The 26101-nt window shown below is 41.3% G+C and overlaps 1 protein-coding gene and 2 long non-coding RNA genes across 3 annotated transcripts; all 3 read right to left on the reverse strand.

Annotated features, from left to right (window-relative positions):
* Positions 1-8246: 8246 nt before the first annotated feature.
* Positions 8247-9420, reverse strand: LOC308587886. Its single transcript, XR_014008558.1, has 2 exons — positions 8754-9420; positions 8247-8673 (listed from the first exon to the last, which is right to left on the reverse strand). It is a non-coding gene; the product is annotated as an uncharacterized lncRNA (long non-coding RNA).
* A 3933-nt stretch (positions 9421-13353) lies between these two features.
* LOC308587206 (dual specificity tyrosine-phosphorylation-regulated kinase 3-like) lies at positions 13354-17650 on the reverse strand. The gene is made up of 2 exons (XM_081194584.1): positions 17500-17650; positions 13354-16134 (listed from the first exon to the last, which is right to left on the reverse strand). Exon 2 carries the CDS (start codon positions 16111-16113, stop codon positions 14563-14565), a length of 1551 nt encoding a protein of 516 aa, XP_081050710.1. The 5' UTR covers positions 16114-16134; positions 17500-17650; the 3' UTR covers positions 13354-14562.
* A 5494-nt stretch (positions 17651-23144) lies between these two features.
* On the reverse strand, positions 23145-24318 carry LOC308587718. Its single transcript, XR_014008519.1, has 2 exons — positions 23652-24318; positions 23145-23571 (listed from the first exon to the last, which is right to left on the reverse strand). It is a non-coding gene; the product is annotated as an uncharacterized lncRNA (long non-coding RNA).
* Positions 24319-26101: the final 1783 nt, after the last annotated feature.

Below are 26101 nucleotides of genomic sequence, written 5' to 3' on the forward strand. Positions count from 1 at the left end.
CCCGAGCTTGTGGGGCTGGCGATGGGCAGAGCTGCGCTGATCCCGGGACTGCAGGCAGCTCTGCGCGGCCACCGGGAGCGGGGCGGAGCTTTGCCCCCGGCTCCCGGTGGCCGCGCAGAGCTGCGCTGGTCCCAGGACAGCGGGCAGCTCTGCGCGGCCACCGGGAGTGGGGCGGAGCTTCGCCCCTGGCTCCCGGTGGCCGCGCAGAGCTGCGCTGGTCCCAGGACTGCAGGCAGCTCTGCGCGGCCACCGGGAGCGGGGCGGAGCTTAGCGCCCCGCTCCGGATGGTGGCACAGAGCTGCGCTGGTCCCAGGACTGCAGGCAGCTCTGCGCGGCCACTGGGAGCGGGGCGGAGCTTAGCGCCCCGCTCCGGATGGTGGCGCAGAGCTGCCTGCACTCCTGGGACCAGCGCAGCTCTGCGTGGCCACCGGGAGCGGGGCGGAGCTTAGCGCCCTGCTCCGGATGGCAGCGCAGAGCTGCGCTGGTCCCAGGAGTGCAGGCAGCTCTGCGCAGCCACCGGGAGCGGGGCGGAGCTTTGCCCCCGGCTCCCGGTGGCCGGGCAGAGCTGCAGTGGTCCCAGGACTGCAGGCAGCTCTGCGCGGCCACCGGGAGCAGGGCGGAGCTTCGCCCCCGGCTCCCGGTGGCCGCGCAACGCTGCGCTGATCCCAGGACTGCAGGCAGCTCTGCGCAACCCTCGGAGCCGGTCTCCCGAGGGTTGCGCAGAGCTTCCTGAAGCCTGGAGAGCGAGAGGGGTCGGTGCGCACCGACCCCCCTCGCTCTCCAGGCTTCAGCGAAAGCCTGCATTCGCCGCATAAGACGCAGGCACATTTCCCCTTCATTTTTGGAAGGGAAAAAGTGCGTCTTATGGGGCGAAAAACACGGTAGTTGCATAGCCAGTTTTACCACTTCCAAACAATGTGCATCACTGCTTGCCTGTTTGCTTGTATTTTGTAATTTTCAGATAATGTTAGACTTGTGTAAACTTCTATAGGTGAGGGAGTTTCTGCTTGGGAGTAGAGATTTTGCTCAAGGGGGCAGAACATTGCTACAGAACATTGTTTTACTCACCAAACTTAATAAATGCTTGGCTGCATATGATGCTGAGAGACATCAGCTATAAAGAAATAATGGCTTCAGGAAGCTGGCAGAGATTGTAAGAGAATGAATACCTTTGCCATTAATGTGCCAGAGAAATCACTCTAGGCTAAATGCTGAAGGGAATCTGGCTTGATCCTCCTTGCCGTGGACCACAAACACATGTGCTCTTGTCCTATGAGGACATAACAATACATTGGAGTGAAATCAACTGCCTCCAGCCTATCGTTTCTCACTACAAGTGAATGAGATCTCCTGTTGTAACCTGACTTGACCATATTTCTGCCAACTGTAGCCTAATCTAAACTGTACTTAGGTTGAGTGATAATCCACACAAACTCATCATTGGGCTGTGTGATAGGCACACAAGAGTAATCTGGCACATTCCTTTTTTGAAGACAGGGTGGGGTTATCAAGAGGGCAATGCAATGTCATTAACAGCAGCTGAGCAGCAGGAAAAAAGTAGTGTGCCTCAAAAATTAAGCTCTCTTGTTGGCTGAAATGTACTGAAAGTCTGATGGCAGTTTGTAAATTAGCATTAGGCATCGTAAAGCAGCACAAACAGAGACTGAGAGAAATTAGCAGGTTGAGGCTGCAAATCCTAAACACACTTTCTAGACAGCTGGACACAGCCAACCACACACTGGCAATGTTTGTGGGGAGCTTTGCAATAGTGGGCACTGGAAGCATAAAACAACATGAAGCAGAGAACCCAGTCAGAATGAGACATAGTGTCAGGAAATTCCTTCTTGCAATTTAGGGTTCTCATTTTGACGTTCATGTACTTTCAGCTTCTACGCTTTGCTAGAGACAGTTTACACCTTTGCCTGGCCTATATGGGAAATCCCTTGCTCTCGAAAATGATAATGTGGTTCAGTCTCCCTTAGTACGAGGTCTACATCTGGATGCATCACTGCCTCTTGGCCAAGATACAGTCAGCTGGCTCCATCCTGGCCCATGAACTTAATCTTGCTTGTACTTGATTGATGCTCCAGTTTTATGCAAAAAGTCACTTTGAATATTTAATTTCAAAAATTTATTGAACTGGCATCTATTCATTTATTATCACCATCACTGTTGGCCTTATCCTTATTATTATTGGACATTATTTCATGCATGCTCGCTCTCTCTTTCTGCAAGTTACACACAAAGGTGTTCAAAAGAAGGTGTATCTACAGACTGTACAAGGAAGCAAAAAAATCAAACAAAGGAGAGGCATTCAAGACTACACCTAGGCAATAATACTTTTGTCAAGTCACTGACTTTTCCCATGATACATCTAATAACTTCAGGCAAGAGCAGATGGACAGTAGATCTACCCTTAAGATTAACTGCTCTTGTAATAACAAGAACAATGAAGGGAGATTCCATGCCTATAGCTTTCATTCTCCACTTGCACATGTTAATTATTTTCATGATCAGTGGCAAGTTGATGCAGAACACTCTTGGTGTAAAATTACATCCACAACCTTTCCAATTTGATGACTTTATAGCAAGAATATTGGATACCCAGAGCTCAAATATCATTCCATTTATGTTATCTGTTATCAACACCATGCATTGATCGAGGATGATTTTTTTCATTCCAGAAATGGAACCAAACATTGCAACAGCATAGCAAGCTCCAAGATCAGAATGCATTACCATTCTAAATTATTCAGGTATCCCTAATGCACCTAGCATTGTTAAAAGCATCCATGAAAAATATGCAAAACCCAAGAGTTGTCAGATGTGCAGCCTAAAAACAAGAGAAACCAAAAAGGAACTGTGATATCTCTCTTACCAGAAGCAACTTTCATATATCCATCATGAGTGACTGGACATCAGAAGCCTCCAGAATCACTCATCTGATTTGTACTTTTAAAAAGAAAGAAAGCCTGCGGCCCAAATATTTATGCACTTTTAAATTCAATTAACAACTGACAGTGAAATTCAATTCTCATCACTATCCCAAAATAAATAAGTACCGTATTTTTTGCTCTATAAGACTCACTTTTTCCCTCCTAAAAAGTAAGGGGAAATGTGTGTGAGTCTTATGGAGCAAATGCAGGCTGCGCAGCTATCCCAGAAGCCAGAACAGCAAGAGGGATTGCTGCTTTCACTGTGCAGCGATCCCTCTTGCTGTTCTGGCTTCTGAGATTCAGAATATTTTTTTTCTTGTTTTCCTCCTCCAAAAACTAGGTGCGTCTTGTGGTCTGGTGCGTCTTATAGAGCGAAAAATATGGTACCCAGGCCACCTCCAACTTCAGAGCATAAAGCAGGGACACGCAGAGGGGCTATGACCTCACCCTTCCAACACAGGTCATCTATGACATGAGAGATGCTCATCCAAAGCAAGTTAACCATCAAGAGAGGTGAGGCAGCTAGAGGTCAAAGAGAGGAATGAAGAGTGAGGGGGACAGAAAATAAATAGGGAGTGTTGTACTTTTATGAGATGTGTCGTCTGTGAGCATGTCTCCAAAACAGTTCAAACTCAGATCCAGCCAGTCACATATGTAAACAGTTTCATCTATTTATCACAAAAGGCTCTAACATGGCAAGTGAAGGAATAGGGTCACATGAACCCCTCACGTGTTGAAAGCATCACCCAAGCCATGCATCCAACATTCATGTGAAGGAGATGTGTGCATGCAGGTTTCTCGATGCAAAAGGGAATATAGCCCCTTCACATACCAAACATTTGGAGGAGGGGGTGTGGCTTGCAGTCACATCTGCCAGGGGATGGAGGTACAGACTCATACAGCACAAACTCATGACCCTCTCAAGCATGATTACAATGTATGAAGGATTCCCCTGAAGCCTATTATGTTATTCAATAGTCCATGAAGTGCAAAGCATTATCATGCAGTTTAGTTCAATAAAAAGTTACTCATGAATCTTAAGACCCAAAAGCCAAGGCCCCTTAAGTTTCCACTTCACACTCCAGTGCCTACTATAAGTGCTTAATTCTTTTTTGACATAAAATGACAACCATAGAAATTGACACCCAGGTTAGTAGGTGGCCAAGGGGGTGGCGTTCTCAGGCAGAAGTGGGGGCAGCCCTGTTGTGCTAGTGGAAATTTCTGAATGGGTTTTCCAGTAGCAGGACCCATTAGATGAATCTGTGTTCCACAGAGACTTAAACTACCATGTGCAAGTTTTATAAAAAATTGAGTCATGGGCCTATATCCCAAGTCTCTTAGAAATGCCATTGGTGGCACCTGAGTCTACGAAGCCTCACAATTATGTTAGAGGGACATGGGAGGGAGGTGTACCACTACAGCTCTTGGGCTTTTATATAGCATTCACTATTTTAATGGCAGGCAACCCTTGCAAATACCATGGTAGATCAGATTGCTGAGTTTGACATTTCTTTTCACAAACACTGTGTTTTAATTTCTTTAAAATTGACCAAGTTCTCATGATCCAGCATCACATCTCCAGAGAAAGACTCCCATTTCTGCAAGTTCTGTGAAAATACCACAACCTATTTCTCCAGACCTACTCTTCCATCTTTCATAAATCTACAGACATAACCTGCAACTTCTGGCTCTTCCACTCCTTTAGCTCTTTGCATTTCATCTAGTCATTACAGTAACTCTCTAATGAAGATCTATTGCTTTATTCCTCTTGCCTCACAATTCCTTTCCTTTTTGCATTGTATGTTTTAGGCTGTACGTTTGAGAGCAGGGACTGTCTGATTTTTATACCATTCTGCAGAGCCTGAACAGTGGAGTGAATAGAGTAGCTAAATAGAGTAGTAAACATAGGAGCACATTCTGTCCTAGGCCCTACCCTCGAGAGCCTGCAAGCACTGGGCTCTGAATAATGGCCTTTGCACATATCCAAACTGATCCTTCGTCAATTTGTCACCGCATGCCCGCTGCAGCAAGGAATGATCAGAGCTCCGATTGATCAGAGGTTGTGTAAATAAATCATTGGATGAGAGTAATTCACACCAAGAACAAATTTGGGTCAGTATCTGGTTGATGAGTTTATAGCAATCCCTCTTGTGCAACTTTGCACCATCAGACTAAGGAGTCCTCCTTTGCTTTTAATTCTCTTGCACTGCACCTTCACTCCTTATATGTACAGACTTGCATTGCAGAAGTCTGCAGTTGGCTGCGTCTATGTATAGCAAGCAGCAGCAGCAGCAGCAGCTCTCTGAACATTTATTACCTTTGTGTACATTCCATTTAGCCTGATGACAACACTATGAGAAAATGTTGAGGATGCAGCTGTTTTATTCTGCCCAAAGAATGAGGGGTCATAGATTGTTTTCCCTTCCGCAAAACCATTTTGAGTAGCTACAGATCTTTTTCCAGAAGAGTAAAAAATAAATAAATAGATACCCCCACTGTCATAACGTGAACATAAATCTGAATGCATTCATTTTATGGGCCAATACTTTGATGGCTATCCTATTATTTTCTAACAGAATCACTTGCTGGAGTATCAGCCAAAGCCTTCCAATTTAGGTGGGGTGAAGTGGAATTTAAAATGGATATTAGGCAGACTTCTTCCCCTTCTCCACCAATGCACAGCACATACAATATTTTTAAGGCACATAGCACTTATTGAACCAACCACTACTAACCCTGTGAAGCAACTCTAACAAGTGATGTGTATTCTGCATTGAGAGAGAGATTTCTGCATCAAGATAAAGCAAACTGCAAGCCTGGAGTACAATTCTGTAATATGCATACATTGCATAAACAAAAGCACTCATTGTAGCTGCCTTTGTGGCATTAACAGTCTATTTTTATTTCTTCACAGAAGTCAGTCCTACTAGATTGAATGGACTGGTTCACACAAACCCTAAGTTTAACCACAGTCTATCAACAAACTGTAGCTTGCTTCTCCTAAGTTTGCTTTGTTTTCCAGCAAAGGAGGGCAACCAAGGTGATCAAAGGTTTAGAAATCAAGCCTTATGAGGAAAGTTTGAGGGAATTGGGTATGCTTAGCCTAGAAAAGAGGAGACAGAGATATATGATAGCCATCTTCAAATATCTAAAGAACTTTCACACTGAGGATGGAGCAAACTGGAAGGTAGGACTCAAACCAATGGATTCAAATTCCAAGAAAGGAGATTCCAACTAAACACCAGAACTTTCTGACAGTAAGAGATGTTCAATAGTGGGATGGATTCCCACAAGAGGTGGTGGACTCTCCTTCCTTGGACGTTTTGAAGCAGAGGTTGGAGGGCTACCTGTGATGCATGAGCTAGTTGAGATTCTGACATTGCAGAGGATTGAACTAGATGACCCTTGGGTACCTTCCAACTCTACAATTCTATGAAACTTTTGCCTTGTGCCTATGTAGTTTGGTGAGTGTCTGGAGTGGGATGGCCAAATAAACCAGGATTAAGGAAGGGTGCTGGGTTCACATGTAACACCAAGTCATAGTTAAAATCAACCAAGGCTTGTAAGCCAAATACATAGCTCCAAACTGTTTTCTTTACTGTCAACAAACCACATAGTTTGGCAGGGTTTACACACACAATGCTAAACCATGGGAGGAATTCAATGAAGTGCTAAGGAGATTGCTCTATCAGCATGAGCATTTCTGCTTGCTATATAAATTATATTTATTCTAGTGGTTCAATAGGAGTCTCTTTCTTGCCCAAGTTGACAAGCTTGTCAGTGAATGCATTTGAGAGATGTTCCCTTTCCATCCACTGCCAAGAATGGGAGAAATAAGTCCATCTCTGCCTCCAATGCAAAAAGGCAAGGTCACTTCCTACACTGGATGGCTCAGGAGAAGAAAAGATCAAAGCTGAACAGAATGATGCATCCCTACTTCTTCAGGTTCACTACCTGAAGGAGAGCCTTACCAATCAAAGATAAGATAAAGAACTGCAATGCAGCAAAGGAGCTCTATTCCCCCATGGGATGGAGGACCCTTCTGATATCTATTTCTTTCTCTCCCCCCCCCCAAAGAAAATATCCATTTCGAAACACAGGTGCTCTATTTCCCATTTCTACCCAGGAATGCATGTTTGAAAGTACCCTTAAGCATAAAATGGATGCATTTCCTCCAGAGAGGTTACATTGGCTACCTATTGGTAGACTGACTTCATGAAGATTAACTGCTTCTGCACAAAATCTCTTGAGCATATCATCTTGTATTTCGCAGCTGTGAAGGCGGCCTTTTTACAGGCTGTAACTTCAGCTCCAAACTATGCAACTATCTAATTGGGTTACCTACGGTACAGAAGCACAGGCCTGGATTCAAAGAAAATCAATGTTAAGTGATTTGTGCTGGGTTTTCCTTTCCAGTTCAGAGATTTAAAAAGCATGCTGGGTTTCTGTGAGTTATATTTGAAGACTGACAGCAGAAGAATGCTATGGCAAGATTCTAGGATGTCCAGTTCCATGACACTAATGACTAGAGCTCACGTTCAGCAACCACAGGGTGAAATCATAGCACATTTTCTTTAATGTACAACACTTTCTTTAATGGGTCAAAGAGGACAGTACATACAAACAAACTCAAGAGAACCACAGGAGATGTTGATGGCGATAAGATGATGGAGGAAGAAGGGTGGCCTATTATGAGTGGAGATGTGAAGATCTAGAAACAAAGTTCCAAGACAGATACATCAGCCCAATAATTTAAACATGAAGATTACCTTCTGTAGATGTTTGTATCTATCTACACTCATGTGCAAACAATTATAGTACACTATATATGGCAGTGCTTGCAAGATCTATTAGCTTCAATGATACTTACAAGCAAGCAATAGTCACAACACTGAGGAATACCAGTAGCTATAAAATGTGTTCATCGAAGTAAACGGGACACCTTGGTTGGTGCATGTGTGTCATAAGGGGCTGATAACCTCCCTGACCCATCACTCATGTAGCATAGTAAATTCATTAAAAAGGCATGGTGCTAGAGACAAAACTAGGTAAAATTTTACTCCTATTCATTTGTTGCTTCATCTATGAACCATCTGAACCAGTGGTTCCCAGCCTTTTTGGCATGTTGCCCCAGAATCCCAAATTTACTAAGTTGTGGACATATTTATAGTACCTACAAGGTTATTCAGTTTTGTTTTTGGGAATGTAAGAACACCAAATGTCTGGTTGTAGGTTATTTCTTCATAAGCTACAAATTTTTTTTATTGTGAATACATAGCTACATAAGCAGTGTTAGATAAAATGGAAGTATGAGGATTTTAAATAGTTTTATTGATGTTAAGTCCATTTTGGCAAGAATCAGGATGTCGGAGTCTGCATTTTGCCAATGAGTAGGTCGGTGCAGGGTTTGCTGGTTGTCAGATGTGGCTTCAGATCATTACTGATACGTAGCCCGCTACTGTATTTCGTCTTCAGAGCAATCACTGCTGAAAAGCTTGTCTTACAAAGTTATGTGCTACCAAATGGCAGCATCAGAGGCATCACTTAATCTGTAAGCTCAGGATACTCAGTGGTAACTGAGCAATTTTGGTAACATGAAGCCAAAAATCTGATAAACTCACTTCTGAAAATTTATCTTTGAGGGTCCTATCATATGACAGTTCAATGAGTTGTTCTTTTAGCACAAACAACTGTGTGACATCAGCTGCAAATGGGTTTCACACCCACTCAGAATTCTCTGTTTCTTCAGCACAAAAGTACTGGACAAATTTTGACTAAGCAAACGTGATCTCACCATCGGCTAAATGATTAATTAACCCGAGCAGCAGATCAAGCAACGCTTCACCATAAGGTGCTCAGATAGGGAGATGTTTTGAATGACTATTCGCTGAAAGCAGCACCTATGCATGAGAGGCAAGCTGTAATGGTCACTGCTACGGGATCTGCCACCAGCTGCCAGAGAGTTGTTCCCAAGTGTTATTTGTAAGACTTGAGCCTTTCCGACATTCAGTCGTGTCAACACAACAAAACAAAACAGTGTAGGACATATCATCATACCAGTTAAGAACCAAAATCAATAATTATCTAAAGCCCACAACCCATTTGCACAGGATTTATCTGCAGGTCATGACACGTGTTGGGAACTACTGATTTAGGCTACAGGGTATTTCTTACAAAGTAGTGGATGTTGGTTCCTTTTGATGGGTATTTCACTATCTAACTGCTAAATAGTAAGAGCAAATTTTTTGGTTTCAACTTTTTTCTTTGGAAGTACATACAGCCTTTTGCAAAAGAAAGCTACTTTTAAAAAGAATACATTAATTACAGTTTTAGGAAATATTTTTCATTCCCACTTAAATAAAGTTAAAAACTGGACATTTCCCAAGTGTTCCTTCACACAGAGATGAATCTATCATGCAGGTCAACATTCACTGCATCGTTCACCTTATTAAAGACGCAACAACTTTCAAAACTAACTCAAGTATTCTAGTTACAGATAGGTAGCCGTGTTGGTCTGCCATAGTCAAAATAAAAAAATTCCTTCCAGTAGCACCTTAAAGACCAACTAAGTTAGTTCTTGGTATGAGCTTTCATGTGCATGCACACTTCTTCAGATACACTGAAACAGAAGTAGCCAGATCCTTCTGTATAGTGAGAAGGTGGGGAGGGGTATTACTCAGAAGGGTGGTGGGAATGGGAGATTGGCAGATAGCTGAGATGAGCCTGTTGACGACTCTTAACGACTGCAATAGGTCTTACAGGAAAAGGCAAGGGGTGAGAAGGTGAAAAATGGCTTAGTCATGTATAATGAGATAAGAAACCAATGTCTTTGTTCAGACCAGGTCTCTCCATGGTTTTAAGTTTGGTAATGAGTTGCAATTCAGGAGCTTCTCTTTCCAGTCTATTTCTGAAATTCCTTTGTAGTAAAACAGCTACTTTGAGATCTTGTATAGAATGTCTTGGGAGATTGAAGTGTTCTCCTACTGGTTTCTCTGTTTTGTGATTCTTGATGTCAGATTTATGTCCGTTTATTCTTTGGCGTAAGGTTTGGCCTGTTTGTCCAATATAGAGAGCTGAAGGACACTGTTGGCATTTGATGGCATACACAATGTTAGACGATGAGCAATTAAATAGTCCCGAGCACCCCGAGACCTGGTCTGAACAAAGACATTGGATTCTTATCTCATTATACATGACTAAGCCATTTTTCACCTTCTCACCCCTTGCCTTTTCCAGTAAGACCTATTGCAGTCGTTAAGAGTCGTCAACAGGCTCATCTCAGCTATCTGCCAATCTCCCATTCCCACCACCCTTCTGAGTAATACCCCTCCCCACCTTCTCACTATACAGAAGGATCTGGCCACTTCTGCTTCAGTGTATCTGAAGAAGTGTGCATGCACACGAAAGCTCATACCAAGAACTAACTTAGTTGGTCTTTAAGGTGCTACTGGAAGGAATTTTTTTATTTCAAGTATTCTAGACAGATTTTAATATACTGGAAACCTTGCATGGCATTCAATGTAGCACTAACTCCCTCAGTTCCATCAGCACAAGGATTTCTGCTTGCACAATGTAACTTTCATCCTCTCCTTCTCCTGTGTGCCCCTTAAATCTGTTCTGAGCATTCCCCAACACCCTGGAAACATTTTGGGGGGGTGTGGTGTACACACATGGAGGGGGCGGAATTCCATTGAGCAAGTGAAAATCCTTGAAATTATGGAGATGGATACTGCCCCTTGAGCAGTATTGCATGGAAATGGATGCAGGATGGTAAAGCATGGCACAATAGACAAGAAGTGGGAACATTAAATTGTAGTTTTAGCAGTGCATATTTACTAATGAACCTCTTACATAGTTCTAATATTGATAGATGTCTTAGTAGTAAAACTGATTACATCCAAATATTTGCAAACAACATTTTCCATGAGCATTTGACTATTCCAGGGATTTCAGATACTTCTCATTTTATAACGGAGATTGAAAGAGACAGTACACAATATGACTAGCATCAGTGGAATCTTGTACTAACCTAGGCAAGTGTTCTCACGGTAATTGCATTAAATGGCTGGAATAAATCTTTCCAATGTTTCCTGAGAGGTAACGTTATTAACACTCTCAGGCTAGAGTTCTTTGATAGGACTGAAATTTGTGGAAGAAGTCAGACCATACATTAAAAAGTGTATTTTAAATCAGTTACCCCATCTGGAAAGGTACTGTAGTTAATTACCTAAGTGATGCTGTTTTTGCTGCTTTAATTCAGGCACACAGCTCTATCCAACACAGCACATATATTAGTACAGGCAGCCCCCCATTTGTGTATAATTGAAACCCATTGGAAAAGCCTGCAAACAATCCACTGCGCCCTTTTAGTGACATTTCAGTAATGTCTATATGACGTGTCTGAGTCACTTCCGGGTTCTGTGTGATGCGCATATACACGATCACATGCATATTGGACACACATAAATGGAGGGCTGCCTGTAGAGAGAAAATTATTTTCATTAACAATCTGCAACATATTCTTAGTCACAGAATCATGCGTTGGTAGAGGCCTTGTAGCCTACTGAATCCCTTCTCCTGCTTGATTTAGGAAATCACTAATTACACATTTAAAAACTAAATCAAATGTTTGCAAAGTGATTGATTTCCTTTACCAATGGGGCTGGTAGGAGGCCAAACAAGTCTAGAATAAAATTAACAAAAAAGCCACACAACTTTTTTAGGGAAAGCATGCACTTTATGCTTGATACACTGTAACTATAATAACTAAGTAGTGCAAATTGTTCAATATATTTAAGCTCTTAGTTTTCACAATGCTATTACTCTGTTCTAGAGAAGTGAACTTTTCAGCTGATCTTTCAATACAATGGTCTGGGTGCACAATCAGCTTTTTGCTTATCCTCCTGGGATTAGTGGAGATGTTGCTGAGATCATCATATATGAGCCATTTCAGTCAAAAAGGGGGAGAGGACAGGATGTTAGTTTAAAAAGACCCACAGTTTAATTTAAAGACTTTCTGAAGACAATAACTATTGGGGGGGGGGAGTTGTTTACAATTACTAAGCCTAAAGGGTAATAAAAAGGCTTTATTGATTATTGATTTCAGTTTCTGAAATTGCCTCTGTTTCACTCCTGTTAATTTTAAAGCACAGGTGAATTAGCATCACAGAAACACAAATGGAATATTCACTGCCATTGTAAGATAAAGCTACACGAAATTTAAACAGCTTCTAGATATCTTTGAGAGAAGTTTAAGTTTGACTATCTTCACAGAAAGGATGGCAAAAAAAAAATAGTTAGATGACAGTTACTCTGAGCTTAGGGATGCAACTGAACCATATGCCAAAGAAAAGTGTCTAATAAGAGATTGCTTTTCTTCTCTGGCTGTTGTTTCCTTATCTGCACTATTAATGACCTATTTGCTTATTTCAACTAAATTACTGCAGTCTATGCACCTTTTTCCTCCACTCACAATCTCTGCTGCCAAGGACTGAGATACTACAGTAGTCTTTTATCTATAAACCATCTTGAAGACTTATTGGCACTGTGACCATTACTACTGTTATATTTGCAGGTTTAAAAATTCCATTTCAAATAAGAATCCCATGTGGATATATGGATGATAGTACAGCCCAGTTGACTTATACATAGGGTTTTTAATTTGAATCAGGGCAGCTGTGTATAGGTGCAGCATGGCTTTCAGGTACTGAATGCAAAATCTTAAAAATCTGAGCCCAAGTGGGGAATGAGTATTCTGAGTGTACAAATAACTCAAATAATAATAATAACAATTCAAATGCAATTTGGAATATACATTACAGTTACAGATAAAGACAATCTTAATTTAAAAGCAGATAATGTATTTGGAGAGTAGAAAAAATGCTGGTGTTGTATCCTGCATGTAATATGTGTTACAGAAGGATGATGCAAATTGGTCTGTCGGTGACTGGCTCTTTTCCTATCAAGTATTAACAACCTCACAGAATGGGTCAACAAATGACAAAATGCAGAAACAGGACTGATCCCAACACTATTGGTGCACAAGTGAAACAGGTATCCCTTCCTCTCCTCCCCTTGTAGCCTCCCCAAACCAGTTCTGAAAGGTTCCCCAACTCCACAAAGATTTTCGGTGGGTGGCTCCAGGGCGAAAAAGAGTAAGCCTGCTCATGCAATGCTGGATTCCACCCTGAATGAAAATACTCATTGACTTAACTGATTGATCAACATCTGACACAAGTTCACATTAACAATGCCTTTGGCTGGGAGACTTCTTTCAGTCAGAGTAATCTGTTAAGTTTGTACTGCTTATAAAATGTGCCTCAGGTATATTTGAAACTGCTGTGAGACTTAACAAGTGTGTGAGTGTCAAATAATGTAAGTTTGGAGGTTTAAACTCAGAAGCAAACTTCTCTCTATCTTAACCATTAATACACATCTTCCACCTTTTATTTTCCAGTAATCAGACACTGCTACATCTCATTACATTTTACTGTACAAAACTTCTGAACCTTCAATCAGATTATGCAAATCGCCCACCTCCACAATGAACTTTTAATTACTGGCATTTTAACCTTGCCCCAACCTCTTGGAAACTGCACTTGCTTTAAAACAGTTTGTCCTTGAACCAATTCACTAAAATTAAGAGCAGCTTACTCTGAAAGAACAGAGTCTTGTGACACCTGAAAGATTTTTATGGCAAAAGTTTTCATGGACTAGAGTACACTTCATCAGGTGCATTCTTCAGATGAGAAGGACTATAATCCACAAAACCATATGTCACAATAAATTAGGTGTAGACTTTACGTTACCATGAGACTCTAGTTGTTTTTGCTGCAAGACACTAAAAGAACTACCCTTCGGGGAAATAATGACACTAAAAGGCAAGGAGACATTTCTACCTCCACAAACAAATGCTAAATTATAAAGATTAGTTCAGTCAATTTTGCATGATGGATGGATGAGAGAAAGGAACCAAGCACATTATACCTAGAGTCCCAACACCAGTTTCTTCGTAGCCTTAGGACAGCACCCACTCTTCTTAGGAGTGTTTTATTGCCACAGACTGCAAGCAAATTTAAGGAGGGCTCCTGGCAAAGACAAAAGACTTCCCAAACACCAAAATCTGGCACTCAGTACATTGAAATTACTACAACAACAACCAATAGATATTAAAATATTGTGCTTTTTGACCATCATTCTTTGATGTATTCACTTGTGGCTAATTAAATGCATAGTTTATTTATCTTTGAAGTGGTTTGCAGCAAACTGTCTGCTAAGTGAGACTGTCCGCATGAGCAGTGGTTTTTGAGTTTTATTACAACAGTGCTATAAAATCCATCTGTTACATAGTGCGTAACTTCACTGAACAAAACAAATGTGCTGACCTATCAAAAGTGATGTAACAAGCACCACATTCTAGCTGAAACAACTTGATAAAACAATCATAGCCCTTAAAATGCTTATGTTTTGATGGGGGGGGTTGTTTATACAAGATTTAGTGTTCAATAAAAATCCATTTCTTTTCTCTCTTTTTTTCCAAGACCTCTGCGCATTCTGTCATCTTTTTATATTTCAAGGATATAATTAAAAACACAGCATATGTACTCTTGGAATATGTAATTCTCTATTAGCTGACCAATTTTGGTAGCACAGTACATAGAGGTATATTGGCATTTGAGTCAGACATTAGATTAGCTCGTAGTTTGTTGGCTACCCCAACAACTGGGGGTAATCTGGAACCTATCCCTGGGAAAGAGCTTGTATAATGAGCAATCCGTTTGCCTGATGTTTTATCCATGCAGGGTGGCTTAGGTACTCGTTTACAAATCCAAGGATGTTTCAAAGCTTGGGTGGGAGTCATCCGTGCAGAAGGATCCCAATTAAGACATTCTTTCAGGAATTCTATAAACACGGGGTCATCACAGCCTTTTAATGCTGTGACCCAATCCTTGTTGCCTGGAGCACCACGCATTTTCCCCCTACGTGATCTGCTGCCATTAAGAGTCATTTTCCCATCTGCCTGTGTCGTTACAGTGCAGTAACGAGGATGGCCTTTTGAATTGATGAAGTTTTTGGCTCGCTTGGATTGGTCTAGCAGCTTCTGTGGGGGCATTCCAAGGAGCTCCATCATACAAGCTAGCTGATCGCCTTCATCCTCCCCAGGAAAGAGAGGGTAACCAGTCAACAGTTCCACAAGAATACAGCCAAAACTCCACATATCTATGGGCATCCCATAACGGCTTCCCAAAATGACTTCTGGGGCTCTGTAGAATCGAGACTGTATGTAAGTATAGACTCTTTGGTGCTCAAAACAGCTGGATCCAAAATCAATCACTTTGATTCCACTCCGCCCTTGTTGTTTTAGAAGAATGTTTTCAGGTTTCAAGTCACAATGTATGATTTTGTTTTTATAAAGAGCCTCCAAACATTGCAGTATAGAGTGGGCAAACTTTCGTACCAGCTGCACACTGAAGCCTTGAAATTTGTTTCTTTTGATCAGCTCATAGAGATTCATACTCAGGAGTTCAAAGGTCATACATATGTGATTCCTAAAGGTAAAACTCTCCAGCATGTGAATAACATTCATGCCACCAGTTTTATCCTGTTTTTTGAGATGCTCCAAGATCCGTATTTCTTCTGCTGCTTGCCGGTGAAACCTCTTTTCGTTACGTACCATCTTTAAGGCCAAATGCTGGTGGTGTTTGTGGTCATAAACTTTAGCTACTTGGCCAAAACTGCCTTTTCCAATTATTTTTAGTACTTCATATCGGTAGGCAAGATGGTCGTGAGGCACGTGAATGTAGCTGCCTTGTTCATCATCATATCCACCATTGTTTGGGCCTCCAATGACTCCTTGCCTTTTCTTTGCATTTGCACCCACAAAATAAATTTCAGGAAAGTTCAATATTTCTTGCTGCTCATAGGCTGACAACTGCTGTTTGTATTGCTTCAGTGCTTGTTCCGGGGACTGACTTCCGGTTTTGTGTGCTTTTGTCAAGCTGCCACTATTTTTGTTGGTACTTATGCTATCAATGCTTTTATCTTTTGCTGGAGTTGGAAAAGACCTCTCAGAGGCATTTATTCCTGAAGACTGGAGAGTACTGCTCCTTCTGTTGCCAGAGTCTTCAAATAACTGCTCCACTTTGACTTGGCTCCCTGTCAGAGGATGGTCCTTCATTGTGATTGGGTTAGTAGTTACCTATTAGGATGAAACAAAGCAAATCTTTAGTTTCAGTTCTCATTTTAACAATGGGGAAGCAAAGAAGCAATGAGACAAGCTTTTCAGATGGCGCATTTACAAAAAAACGTATTCTGATCTAGTTCAGAAGAAACCGATCGCACTAGCATGCACAAGAGCAGCTACGCAACACCTACGGTTCAACCCGGCATGTGGGCAGGTGCTGAAAGTTTAGCATTAAACCAGGGGTCACCAATGTGTTGCTCATGGGCACACAAGTCCACAGAGCTTTTCCTGGTGTCTGCAGGGACCCACCCCACCCCCACTTAAATTGGTCTTGAAGCAGCATTCCATTATAGTCAACATAATAGGTTGCAGTGAGTGCTTGGGTTCTGCTATGTGTGTAGTGCCTGTGACAGTTTTCCCACTTTTTAATGTGCTCATAGGCCCAGGTTGGCAACCCCTGGCATAAGCCAAGCCATAGCTGAAATATGCATATTTGCCATCCTAGAACCACAGGAAGCCAACTACAAGGATGAAAAAATACAAAACACCACAAATAGGCACACAGAGGGGATGCAAAGCAGAAGCAGGTTATGATAGAAGCCTTTTCAAAGGGCAAATGGAATGGCGGCCAGGGCAATAGGTGAATTCTAATTTTGTTACCAAGGGCTCCATGCTACTCTCATATGTCTATCCACAGTTCTCATCTACTTTATTTGAAGCTGTATAGCAAGGCAGAACTGAACACATTTTGCATCTGTCCTAGAAAGGAACTTTTGCTATCCTCTGCCAATAAGGGACTAAATATTTTCCACAGTGAAAAGAGCAAACTGAAATTGGCAAGAAAACATAATAAAGGAGTTTCTCATTTCTACAAGATTTCAGTGTAATATACGAAGGTAGACCTAAAATTATATCCAAGGAGAAAGGCAACAGACGCACTTAAAGTTCATACTGCTTTTAGTTCTGCTCTGCACGGAAGTTACAAGCTGCTGTGTTATATTGTACAATAATTGTGGAAAGTGCAGAAACATCTGCTTTCCATTCTAGCCTTTAATCTCAAAATAAAGATAGCCAATCCTTGAAACTGAAAATAGAACTTCCATTTCAGTAAAAATATACACATGTCTGAAGATAACTGGTGAGTGATGCTATCCATTTCCTGTATAGCAAGTTACTGTCTATCATCCCAACATAGCAGCAAAATAACAACTCATGGAAAATAACTTGCATATCTTTCCGCTGAAATGCCAATACACAGTTTATCCCATTGGCTCAGAAAAAGAAAAGTTTTAAGAGATAAAGCTCTCTGGTTCTTCCTGATTACTACTTAACTGCTATATCTGCCTGGAAAATGTAGACAGTACATTTTGAGACACACACCTTTCCAGGAACTCATAGAAAATATGATCCAGATAATTAGCATTTTAGTAACACATTCTTCGCTGGGCTTATGGCTGAACTGCAGAGAAAGAATGACAGACAGTGTAAAATTCTGAATAAGAAGGCCACTTGCAGCAAATAATTCAAAATGACACTAATTCTCTGTAATCCTAGCATTGTTAAAAGCATCCATGAAAAATATGCAAAACCCAAGAGTTGTCAGATGTGCAGCCTAAAAACAAGAGAAACCAAAAAGGAACTGTGATATCTCTCTTACCAGAAGCAACTTTCATATATCCATCATGAGTGACTGGACATCAGAAGCCTCCAGAATCACTCATCTGATTTGTACTTTTAAAAAGAAAGAAAGCCTGCGGCCCAAATATTTATGCACTTTTAAATTCAATTAACAACTGACAGTGAAATTCAATTCTCATCACTATCCCAAAATAAATAAGTACCGTATTTTTTGCTCTATAAGACTCACTTTTTCCCTCCTAAAAAGTAAGGGGAAATGTGTGTGAGTCTTATGGAGCAAATGCAGGCTGCGCAGCTATCCCAGAAGCCAGAACAGCAAGAGGGATTGCTGCTTTCACTGTGCAGCGATCCCTCTTGCTGTTCTGGCTTCTGAGATTCAGAATATTTTTTTTCTTGTTTTCCTCCTCCAAAAACTAGGTGCGTCTTGTGGTCTGGTGCGTCTTATAGAGCGAAAAATATGGTACCCAGGCCACCTCCAACTTCAGAGCATAAAGCAGGGACACGCAGAGGGGCTATGACCTCACCCTTCCAACACAGGTCATCTATGACATGAGAGATGCTCATCCAAAGCAAGTTAACCATCAAGAGAGGTGAGGCAGCTAGAGGTCAAAGAGAGGAATGAAGAGTGAGGGGGACAGAAAATAAATAGGGAGTGTTGTACTTTTATGAGATGTGTCGTCTGTGAGCATGTCTCCAAAACAGTTCAAACTCAGATCCAGCCAGTCACATATGTAAACAGTTTCATCTATTTATCACAAAAGGCTCTAACATGGCAAGTGAAGGAATAGGGTCACATGAACCCCTCACGTGTTGAAAGCATCACCCAAGCCATGCATCCAACATTCATGTGAAGGAGATGTGTGCATGCAGGTTTCTCGATGCAAAAGGGAATATAGCCCCTTCACATACCAAACATTTGGAGGAGGGGGTGTGGCTTGCAGTCACATCTGCCAGGGGATGGAGGTACAGACTCATACAGCACAAACTCATGACCCTCTCAAGCATGATTACAATGTATGAAGGATTCCCCTGAAGCCTATTATGTTATTCAATAGTCCATGAAGTGCAAAGCATTATCATGCAGTTTAGTTCAATAAAAAGTTACTCATGAATCTTAAGACCCAAAAGCCAAGGCCCCTTAAGTTTCCACTTCACACTCCAGTGCCTACTATAAGTGCTTAATTCTTTTTTGACATAAAATGACAACCATAGAAATTGACACCCAGGTTAGTAGGTGGCCAAGGGGGTGGCGTTCTCAGGCAGAAGTGGGGGCAGCCCTGTTGTGCTAGTGGAAATTTCTGAATGGGTTTTCCAGTAGCAGGACCCATTAGATGAATCTGTGTTCCACAGAGACTTAAACTACCATGTGCAAGTTTTATAAAAAATTGAGTCATGGGCCTATATCCCAAGTCTCTTAGAAATGCCATTGGTGGCACCTGAGTCTACGAAGCCTCACAATTATGTTAGAGGGACATGGGAGGGAGGTGTACCACTACAGCTCTTGGGCTTTTATATAGCATTCACTATTTTAATGGCAGGCAACCCTTGCAAATACCATGGTAGATCAGATTGCTGAGTTTGACATTTCTTTTCACAAACACTGTGTTTTAATTTCTTTAAAATTGACCAAGTTCTCATGATCCAGCATCACATCTCCAGAGAAAGACTCCCATTTCTGCAAGTTCTGTGAAAATACCACAACCTATTTCTCCAGACCTACTCTTCCATCTTTCATAAATCTACAGACATAACCTGCAACTTCTGGCTCTTCCACTCCTTTAGCTCTTTGCATTTCATCTAGTCATTACAGTAACTCTCTAATGAAGATCTATTGCTTTATTCCTCTTGCCTCACAATTCCTTTCCTTTTTGCATTGTATGTTTTAGGCTGTACGTTTGAGAGCAGGGACTGTCTGATTTTTATACCATTCTGCAGAGCCTGAACAGTGGAGTGAATAGAGTAGCTAAATAGAGTAGTAAACATAGGAGCACATTCTGTCCTAGGCCCTACCCTCGAGAGCCTGCAAGCACTGGGCTCTGAATAATGGCCTTTGCACATATCCAAACTGATCCTTCGTCAATTTGTCACCGCATGCCCGCTGCAGCAAGGAATGATCAGAGCTCCGATTGATCAGAGGTTGTGTAAATAAATCATTGGATGAGAGTAATTCACACCAAGAACAAATTTGGGTCAGTATCTGGTTGATGAGTTTATAGCAATCCCTCTTGTGCAACTTTGCACCATCAGACTAAGGAGTCCTCCTTTGCTTTTAATTCTCTTGCACTGCACCTTCACTCCTTATATGTACAGACTTGCATTGCAGAAGTCTGCAGTTGGCTGCGTCTATGTATAGCAAGCAGCAGCAGCAGCAGCAGCTCTCTGAACATTTATTACCTTTGTGTACATTCCATTTAGCCTGATGACAACACTATGAGAAAATGTTGAGGATGCAGCTGTTTTATTCTGCCCAAAGAATGAGGGGTCATAGATTGTTTTCCCTTCCGCAAAACCATTTTGAGTAGCTACAGATCTTTTTCCAGAAGAGTAAAAAATAAATAAATAGATACCCCCACTGTCATAACGTGAACATAAATCTGAATGCATTCATTTTATGGGCCAATACTTTGATGGCTATCCTATTATTTTCTAACAGAATCACTTGCTGGAGTATCAGCCAAAGCCTTCCAATTTAGGTGGGGTGAAGTGGAATTTAAAATGGATATTAGGCAGACTTCTTCCCCTTCTCCACCAATGCACAGCACATACAATATTTTTAAGGCACATAGCACTTATTGAACCAACCACTACTAACCCTGTGAAGCAACTCTAACAAGTGATGTGTATTCTGCATTGAGAGAGAGATTTCTGCATCAAGATAAAGCAAACTGCAAGCCTGGAGTACAATTCTGTAATATGCATACATTGCATAAACAAAAGCACTCATTGTAGCTGCCTTTGTGGCATTAACAGTCTATTTTTATTTCTTCACAGAAGTCAGTCCTACTAGATTGAATGGACTGGTTCACACAAACCCTAAGTTTAACCACAGTCTATCAACAAACTGTAGCTTGCTTCTCCTAAGTTTGCTTTGTTTTCCAGCAAAGGAGGGCAACCAAGGTGATCAAAGGTTTAGAAATCAAGCCTTATGAGGAAAGTTTGAGGGAATTGGGTATGCTTAGCCTAGAAAAGAGGAGACAGAGATATATGATAGCCATCTTCAAATATCTAAAGAACTTTCACACTGAGGATGGAGCAAACTGGAAGGTAGGACTCAAACCAATGGATTCAAATTCCAAGAAAGGAGATTCCAACTAAACACCAGAACTTTCTGACAGTAAGAGATGTTCAATAGTGGGATGGATTCCCACAAGAGGTGGTGGACTCTCCTTCCTTGGACGTTTTGAAGCAGAGGTTGGAGGGCTACCTGTGATGCATGAGCTAGTTGAGATTCTGACATTGCAGAGGATTGAACTAGATGACCCTTGGGTACCTTCCAACTCTACAATTCTATGAAACTTTTGCCTTGTGCCTATGTAGTTTGGTGAGTGTCTGGAGTGGGATGGCCAAATAAACCAGGATTAAGGAAGGGTGCTGGGTTCACATGTAACACCAAGTCATAGTTAAAATCAACCAAGGCTTGTAAGCCAAATACATAGCTCCAAACTGTTTTCTTTACTGTCAACAAACCACATAGTTTGGCAGGGTTTACACACACAATGCTAAACCATGGGAGGAATTCAATGAAGTGCTAAGGAGATTGCTCTATCAGCATGAGCATTTCTGCTTGCTATATAAATTATATTTATTCTAGTGGTTCAATAGGAGTCTCTTTCTTGCCCAAGTTGACAAGCTTGTCAGTGAATGCATTTGAGAGATGTTCCCTTTCCATCCACTGCCAAGAATGGGAGAAATAAGTCCATCTCTGCCTCCAATGCAAAAAGGCAAGGTCACTTCCTACACTGGATGGCTCAGGAGAAGAAAAGATCAAAGCTGAACAGAATGATGCATCCCTACTTCTTCAGGTTCACTACCTGAAGGAGAGCCTTACCAATCAAAGATAAGATAAAGAACTGCAATGCAGCAAAGGAGCTCTATTCCCCCATGGGATGGAGGACCCTTCTGATATCTATTTCTTTCTCTCCCCCCCCCCAAAGAAAATATCCATTTCGAAACACAGGTGCTCTATTTCCCATTTCTACCCAGGAATGCATGTTTGAAAGTACCCTTAAGCATAAAATGGATGCATTTCCTCCAGAGAGGTTACATTGGCTACCTATTGGTAGACTGACTTCATGAAGATTAACTGCTTCTGCACAAAATCTCTTGAGCATATCATCTTGTATTTCGCAGCTGTGAAGGCGGCCTTTTTACAGGCTGTAACTTCAGCTCCAAACTATGCAACTATCTAATTGGGTTACCTACGGTACAGAAGCACAGGCCTGGATTCAAAGAAAATCAATGTTAAGTGATTTGTGCTGGGTTTTCCTTTCCAGTTCAGAGATTTAAAAAGCATGCTGGGTTTCTGTGAGTTATATTTGAAGACTGACAGCAGAAGAATGCTATGGCAAGATTCTAGGATGTCCAGTTCCATGACACTAATGACTAGAGCTCACGTTCAGCAACCACAGGGTGAAATCATAGCACATTTTCTTTAATGTACAACACTTTCTTTAATGGGTCAAAGAGGACAGTACATACAAACAAACTCAAGAGAACCACAGGAGATGTTGATGGCGATAAGATGATGGAGGAAGAAGGGTGGCCTATTATGAGTGGAGATGTGAAGATCTAGAAACAAAGTTCCAAGACAGATACATCAGCCCAATAATTTAAACATGAAGATTACCTTCTGTAGATGTTTGTATCTATCTACACTCATGTGCAAACAATTATAGTACACTATATATGGCAGTGCTTGCAAGATCTATTAGCTTCAATGATACTTACAAGCAAGCAATAGTCACAACACTGAGGAATACCAGTAGCTATAAAATGTGTTCATCGAAGTAAACGGGACACCTTGGTTGGTGCATGTGTGTCATAAGGGGCTGATAACCTCCCTGACCCATCACTCATGTAGCATAGTAAATTCATTAAAAAGGCATGGTGCTAGAGACAAAACTAGGTAAAATTTTACTCCTATTCATTTGTTGCTTCATCTATGAACCATCTGAACCAGTGGTTCCCAGCCTTTTTGGCATGTTGCCCCAGAATCCCAAATTTACTAAGTTGTGGACATATTTATAGTACCTACAAGGTTATTCAGTTTTGTTTTTGGGAATGTAAGAACACCAAATGTCTGGTTGTAGGTTATTTCTTCATAAGCTACAAATTTTTTTTATTGTGAATACATAGCTACATAAGCAGTGTTAGATAAAATGGAAGTATGAGGATTTTAAATAGTTTTATTGATGTTAAGTCCATTTTGGCAAGAATCAGGATGTCGGAGTCTGCATTTTGCCAATGAGTAGGTCGGTGCAGGGTTTGCTGGTTGTCAGATGTGGCTTCAGATCATTACTGATACGTAGCCCGCTACTGTATTTCGTCTTCAGAGCAATCACTGCTGAAAAGCTTGTCTTACAAAGTTATGTGCTACCAAATGGCAGCATCAGAGGCATCACTTAATCTGTAAGCTCAGGATACTCAGTGGTAACTGAGCAATTTTGGTAACATGAAGCCAAAAATCTGATAAACTCACTTCTGAAAATTTATCTTTGAGGGTCCTATCATATGACAGTTCAATGAGTTGTTCTTTTAGCACAAACAACTGTGTGACATCAGCTGCAAATGGGTTTCACACCCACTCAGAATTCTCTGTTTCTTCAGCACAAAAGTACTGGACAAATTTTGACTAAGCAAACGTGATCTCACCATCGGCTAAATGATTAATTAACCCGAGCAGCAGATCAAGCAACGCTTCACCATAAGGTGCTCAGATAGGGAGATGTTTTGAATGACTATTCGCTGAAAGCAGCACCTATGCATGAGAGGCAAGCTGTAATGGTCACTGCTACGGGATCTGCCACCAGCTGCCAGAGAGTTGTTCCCAAGTGTTATTTGTAAGACTTGAGCCTTTCCGACATTCAGTCGTGTCAACACAACAAAACAAAACAGTGTAGGACATATCATCATACCAGTTAAGAACCAAAATCAATAATTATCTAAAGCCCACAACCCATTTGCACAGGATTTATCTGCAGGTCATGACACGTGTTGGGAACTACTGATTTAGGCTACAGGGTATTTCTTACAAAGTAGTGGATGTTGGTTCCTTTTGATGGGTATTTCACTATCTAACTGCTAAATAGTAAGAGCAAATTTTTTGGTTTCAACTTTTTTCTTTGGAAGTACATACAGCCTTTTGCAAAAGAAAGCTACTTTTAAAAAGAATACATTAATTACAGTTTTAGGAAATATTTTTCATTCCCACTTAAATAAAGTTAAAAACTGGACATTTCCCAAGTGTTCCTTCACACAGAGATGAATCTATCATGCAGGTCAACATTCACTGCATCGTTCACCTTATTAAAGACGCAACAACTTTCAAAACTAACTCAAGTATTCTAGTTACAGATAGGTAGCCGTGTTGGTCTGCCATAGTCAAAATAAAAAAATTCCTTCCAGTAGCACCTTAAAGACCAACTAAGTTAGTTCTTGGTATGAGCTTTCATGTGCATGCACACTTCTTCAGATACACTGAAACAGAAGTAGCCAGATCCTTCTGTATAGTGAGAAGGTGGGGAGGGGTATTACTCAGAAGGGTGGTGGGAATGGGAGATTGGCAGATAGCTGAGATGAGCCTGTTGACGACTCTTAACGACTGCAATAGGTCTTACAGGAAAAGGCAAGGGGTGAGAAGGTGAAAAATGGCTTAGTCATGTATAATGAGATAAGAAACCAATGTCTTTGTTCAGACCAGGTCTCTCCATGGTTTTAAGTTTGGTAATGAGTTGCAATTCAGGAGCTTCTCTTTCCAGTCTATTTCTGAAATTCCTTTGTAGTAAAACAGCTACTTTGAGATCTTGTATAGAATGTCTTGGGAGATTGAAGTGTTCTCCTACTGGTTTCTCTGTTTTGTGATTCTTGATGTCAGATTTATGTCCGTTTATTCTTTGGCGTAAGGTTTGGCCTGTTTGTCCAATATAGAGAGCTGAAGGACACTGTTGGCATTTGATGGCATACACAATGTTAGACGATGAGCAATTAAATAGTCCCGAGCACCCCGAGACCTGGTCTGAACAAAGACATTGGATTCTTATCTCATTATACATGACTAAGCCATTTTTCACCTTCTCACCCCTTGCCTTTTCCAGTAAGACCTATTGCAGTCGTTAAGAGTCGTCAACAGGCTCATCTCAGCTATCTGCCAATCTCCCATTCCCACCACCCTTCTGAGTAATACCCCTCCCCACCTTCTCACTATACAGAAGGATCTGGCCACTTCTGCTTCAGTGTATCTGAAGAAGTGTGCATGCACACGAAAGCTCATACCAAGAACTAACTTAGTTGGTCTTTAAGGTGCTACTGGAAGGAATTTTTTTATTTCAAGTATTCTAGACAGATTTTAATATACTGGAAACCTTGCATGGCATTCAATGTAGCACTAACTCCCTCAGTTCCATCAGCACAAGGATTTCTGCTTGCACAATGTAACTTTCATCCTCTCCTTCTCCTGTGTGCCCCTTAAATCTGTTCTGAGCATTCCCCAACACCCTGGAAACATTTTGGGGGGGTGTGGTGTACACACATGGAGGGGGCGGAATTCCATTGAGCAAGTGAAAATCCTTGAAATTATGGAGATGGATACTGCCCCTTGAGCAGTATTGCATGGAAATGGATGCAGGATGGTAAAGCATGGCACAATAGACAAGAAGTGGGAACATTAAATTGTAGTTTTAGCAGTGCATATTTACTAATGAACCTCTTACATAGTTCTAATATTGATAGATGTCTTAGTAGTAAAACTGATTACATCCAAATATTTGCAAACAACATTTTCCATGAGCATTTGACTATTCCAGGGATTTCAGATACTTCTCATTTTATAACGGAGATTGAAAGAGACAGTACACAATATGACTAGCATCAGTGGAATCTTGTACTAACCTAGGCAAGTGTTCTCACGGTAATTGCATTAAATGGCTGGAATAAATCTTTCCAATGTTTCCTGAGAGGTAACGTTATTAACACTCTCAGGCTAGAGTTCTTTGATAGGACTGAAATTTGTGGAAGAAGTCAGACCATACATTAAAAAGTGTATTTTAAATCAGTTACCCCATCTGGAAAGGTACTGTAGTTAATTACCTAAGTGATGCTGTTTTTGCTGCTTTAATTCAGGCACACA

The sequence above is a fragment of the Podarcis bocagei genome (assembly GCF_964188305.1).
Source record: "Podarcis bocagei genome assembly, chromosome: 5".
Classification (NCBI taxonomy): Eukaryota; Metazoa; Chordata; class Lepidosauria; order Squamata; family Lacertidae; genus Podarcis; species Podarcis bocagei.